The 5,375-nt window shown below is 38.1% G+C and overlaps 1 protein-coding gene across 3 annotated transcripts in view; it reads right to left on the reverse strand.

Moving 5' to 3' along the window:
• LOC107727346 (E3 ubiquitin-protein ligase TRIM9-like) overlaps positions 1-5,375 on the reverse strand; it is a 45,358-nt gene that overhangs the window by 20,638 nt on the left and 19,345 nt on the right. For all 3 annotated transcript variants that reach the window (XM_016537189.1, XM_016537188.1, XM_016537190.1), the window contains exon 2: positions 1,684-1,779. In XM_016537189.1, the coding sequence (XP_016392675.1) occupies positions 1,684-1,779 (96 nt within the window). The remainder of the gene's footprint in view (positions 1-1,683; positions 1,780-5,375) is intronic.

Raw genomic sequence — 5,375 nt, forward strand, 5'->3', positions numbered from 1 at the left:
TGTTGATTTAATTCCAGGTGTTCCCCGTTTATTTCCATTGATCCCAGGTGTGTCTCGTCATCCCCTCGTCTTGTCATGTGTTTAAATAGTGTTCCTGTGTTCAGTTCAGCATCCGGTATTGTTTATGTCTACATGTGCTACGTGAGTTTTCCGTGTTTCCTATATGTAATTAAAGTTCTCTGGATTGATGTACTCCTCGTCTCCCTCCGTTCCTTGCTCCGCACTCCACTCAGAAGTGCAACCGTGACAACCATGAATTATTTTTTCAGAATTCACAGCTACTTCACAACGTCCATCAATGGTATGAATGCTTTTATAATCATCAGAATGGTGTAGTTACGGCATCCACCAGAAGAAGCAAATTGGACAATGCAAACCTTTTCTTGGGATCAACCAGTGGAGTTGGGGTGATTATTATTTTTGCTAGTTTGTTTGGTGTCTGCAGTGGCACAGAAATGACACACTTTAGCTTTAAATGCATTTTGCAAAGCTGGCAAAGATCAGTCGAGGGAGTCTGTGGTGTAGGAGTTTTGAACGGAACTAATCGTTCATTCACTTTGAGTACGGTTGTGACTCAGATGTGAGACCTACACTGACACTGGGGCTGATGGGACCGAGTCATTTCATCTACTACACAACAGTGATGAAGAGAAGACGTCTGATATGAGCATGTGTGACTGGTACATTTTAAAATAAGAGATCAGGCTTGAAACCAGACTATAGTCCTTCTGCAGGACTTGTCTCTGTGTGAGAAAGTATGTCACATTGCATTGAAGATCACTGATCACTATAGCACTTCAGTGCAAAGTCTGCTTACAGAGGCTTTCAAAGACAATCTCTTCCTCTCTCCCTCTGCCTGCTGGGCAGTATGAAAGGGCATTAAACTCTTCACTTGAGTAAAAATAGCTCAGAGCTCATAATCCAGTGGTCTCCAGGGAGAATACAATTCAAAACTTATGACATTCGTACACATGTATGAATTGTATGCAAAAAATTTTTTGCATTTATTAACATTCAATACAAATGAATGTTAAGCTGCATCATTTTCATTTCTCTGGATTAGTGCAAGGTTTTCTGCTTCAGAGACCCTCAGTATAAAGTATCTCAATAACATTTTATTTTAACATTACATTACATTCTATAATGTTTAAGAGATAATTAATGCTTCAAACCTGACATATATAAAATGTTTTTATACGTTTAATATGAATCTTATGTTTTATCTGTCTTCAGACCCCCTTGCAAGACCCCATGGGTCAATGGAGCCCTGGTTAAAAACCCCATCTTTAGATTATCAAAACCTTTGATATGCAACGCATAAACATCCTAACAAAATTCATGTTAACATCTGACATATGGCATGTTTGTTGGATACATGCTGAACGTTATAATTACCCCACTTCATTTTTAACGAGGTATTCATTTGCATATTCAATGAGACACTCATAAATCAAAGAGGAGATGCTAATATTCGAGTGCTGCTAGCATGGCTGTTTTGATTACGCTATCATTCTTGCTCTGATGTGAAGCCAATTTTTATTCACAAGTGTTCAAAACATAGTGAGGTTTGTTATATGAAACTGAAAGGAACACATTCAAAACTGGCAACCTATATAAACATTTAATATTTAATGAGTTTACATAATTTTCAAATTTTCAATACATAACAGATGGCTTTGTTACCTGTATCTGCTGAAGCAGGTTCTTCAGCTGCACCAGGAACTCCTTGGCCTCCTTGGCTTTGTCAGACACTCCATTCAATGCCTGGGACAGCTGACACTGCACACATAAACATGGGTCAATGAAATAATTTGCTTAACATGCTTTAAAATCGTTTCTTCTAAAACAATTTGTTGATAGAGCCGTGAGTAAAAGCATGATATGTAACTTCAATTAATTCAATTAAAACATTAATCTATTCATGTTGCATAAAGCAAATTAAATATTGTAGTCCACTAGTGTGCACACTTACATCACACATTTGAATCCCTTATACATCATCACTAGACACTATCTTCACATGCTTATATCATCCTAAACCTGCATAAATTCATGTAGCACATTCATTAGCTACATCCCACTGAACCTTCCCAGTATTCTCTACCTAACATTTCATGCATCCTAAAATACCACCTACCAAAATACATAGAGTCCTGATCAACCCAGCATTAGCTGGTATCCTCAAATTCCACCCAACATTCCCACCATTCCTAAACATACCCCAGATTCCCAACATATAAGGTTTGGTTGGTTAGCATGTGCAGTCACCCCTGCTGGTACATGCCATAACTAAAATATTATGTGGACAAGATGTTAAAAGAAGTTGAACTCCCATCTTCTTGCATTTTTTCCTTTTTCACTGCCCGCGTCGCATCTTTGTCAACACAAAAGCGCATTCTGTGTGAATGGCACCTTGCGATATATTCGACTTATGGTCCTTCACAGAACGCGTCACACGCTCACGTTAATTATGTGCGCCAGCATGCGGTTGGATCATTCTTTTCTCTTTACTATCATTGGCATATTGTCAAAGTGTCTAATTCTGATGTTTGGTAACATTTCTATTCAAAATCGTGATTCCTCTATTTATAAAAAATAGAATTGTGGCAAAACATTAAATTCGAATTAATCAATAAAATCTGAAATATCGCCTTGCCCTAGTTTCTACCTTGACAGCCTTCAACAGTCATCATTTATTCCAGGGGTCACCAAACTCGGTCCTGGAGGGCCGGTGTCCTGCAGAGTTTAGCTCCAACTTGTCTCAACACACCTGCCTGGAAGTTTATAGTATAGGCTACCTAGTAAGACCTTGATTAGCTGGTTCAGGTGTGTTTGATTAGGGTTGGAGCTAAACTCTGCAGGACACTGGCCCTCCAGGGCCGAGTCTGGTGACCCCTGATTTATTTCAATGAAATAACAACGAAATAAAGATAAATACCCACTGCCCAGGGGCCTCATGGGACCATGATCCAGCCCTGCCAATCCAACATTTCCCACCATCCTCAAACACCTCCCAACGTTCTCAGAATCCTCAAACAGCCCATATTCCGTGCCTCCTCTACCACCACCCAACATTCCCAGCATCTTCAAAACACCTACCAACATTTCTGTGGCGCTTCAAAACCTGTGCCCAGGGGCCTCACAATTAACCATGATCCATTCCTGCCAATCCAACATTACCCAGCATTCTTAAACACGATCCAACATCCTGGACCACAGGACCATAATCTGGTCCTGCTAATTCAACTTTACCCTTTTCCCAGAATCCTCAAACACACCCCAGATTCCCAGTATCCTCAAACATTTCTCACTACCTCCAAGCCCCACAAAACATCCTGAACATTCTAAAACACCACCAAAATTCCCAACATCTAACACCAACCCAACAACCCTGTTGAAAAAAACCATCATATGTTGGTTAGGTATGTTTTGAAGCATGTTTGCTGGTTTGAACTGGTTTAAGCTGGTCATGTGCTGGTCCTGAGCAGGAGCTATTTGCTTAGGACCAGCACATGACCAGCTAAGGACCAGCTTAAACTAGCTCAAACCAGCAGCCATGCTTCAAAACATACCTAACCAGCACATGCTGTCCTGAGCAGGAGCTATTTGCTTAGGACCAGCACATGACCAGCTAAGGACCAGCTTAAACTAGCTCAAACCAGCAGCCATGCTTCAAAACATACCTAACCAGCACATGCTGTTTTTTCCAACAGGGAATGCTAAACACAACTACCAATTAAACACATTCACTAGTGCAATATGACATCACACACATCAATCAGTCAAATATAGCTATTTCTCATATTATTATGAGAGTCTTATCAGTCTTTTCCCAAACAAAACTAAACTGTCAGGATTTTAATGATTTATGTGTTGTATCGAGTCTGTGCAGAATCGGCTTTAGATGACTGAAACACTGTCACTGTCAACTTAATACCCAGTCACGTGAGGTTCTGCCCAGAGGTTTACCAGACCACCATAATCCATAGGCGGCAGCTATAAGATCATTTGAATATGATCTTATCAAAGCAAAAACAGCTTTGCATTATGGATTCTTTATAGTTTACAGCCTACTGTACTGCATGTGCCAACTATATAATTCTAATCTGAACTCTAATAAAACTCTCAGCCTGAGCCCGACACACATTTGACAGCAGTTGGAGTGAAAACCTAAACCAAGATGCACGACTCATCAATCCATATTTAGTAGGAACACTGAAAAAGCACTCACCAGAGTGAAAGGAAAAGAGTGGTAAAATAAATAATATTTTCTATTCAACAAGCTCTATAAATGTGTCTATTCATGCAATGTAATATTAAGCACAACGGCAATTGCAAGACACAACAATTTTTTTAAGGCTTTTGTGTTTTTGTCGTAAACACCTATTGCACAATGTTTTCCCATTTTGGTTTGTGTTATTTAATATAATATCAAGGCCAGTTATTAGATTGTATTGCCTGTAATAAAATTTATTTTTTCAAAATATTTATTCTTCAAAAATACTAAATGAGCTGTTAATGGAACTGTTAAGGATGCAAGGATGTGTTACAGTATATCGATCAAAAGTTACAGTAAAGAGTAAGACATTTATAACTTAAGAAAATATTTCTATTTCAAATATAAACCTCTTTTTTGAAAAAGAAAGATATTTTTAAAATGTTGTGGGTTTCACAGAAATATTAAGCAACACAACTGTTTACAACATTGATAATGATAATAATAAATGTTTCTTGAGCACTAAATAAGCATATTTGAATGATTTCTGAAGGATCATGTGACACTGAAGACTGGAGTAATGATGCTGAAAATTCAGCTTTGCATCACAGGAATAAATTACATTTTAAAATATATTATAATAGAAAACAGACATTTTAAACTGACTTACCGGTTATTACCAGGACAATGTGTAGTTAAAAATACATGTTTGTAAGTAGTAGCTATTTTATAAATAAAATACTTTATAAGTATTTTATTTTATGCTGCCTGGAATAAAATGTATTTTCTCAAAATATTTCTTCTTCAAAAGTAGTAAAGGAACCATAATTGTTAAGAAGAATCAGAACCAAAGCTGTTAAATTCCTTATGACTATTGCTTAGATAAGATCTTTTTTTTTTTTAAACACTGCTCCCATAATGCACACAATAGAGAGTTCAAATCCAAAATCTTCTGTGGGTCTCTGGCTTGACTAATGATCACTCAAGTGAAAACACCCTGGCACGAGTCCACAGAGACACACACACACACACACATGCTCCTCTTCCTCTGGGCTTTCCCTGGCTTTCTTCGATCAGCAGGGTCTTAAATCAACGAAAGAAACACACACATAAACAAACACAAGCACACACACACACACACACACACATATCTCCTCGC

Source organism: Sinocyclocheilus rhinocerous, unplaced genomic scaffold, assembly GCF_001515625.1.
Source record: "Sinocyclocheilus rhinocerous isolate Xijiao unplaced genomic scaffold, SAMN03320098_v1.1 scaffold156, whole genome shotgun sequence".
NCBI classification, from domain to species: Eukaryota; Metazoa; Chordata; class Actinopteri; order Cypriniformes; family Cyprinidae; genus Sinocyclocheilus; species Sinocyclocheilus rhinocerous.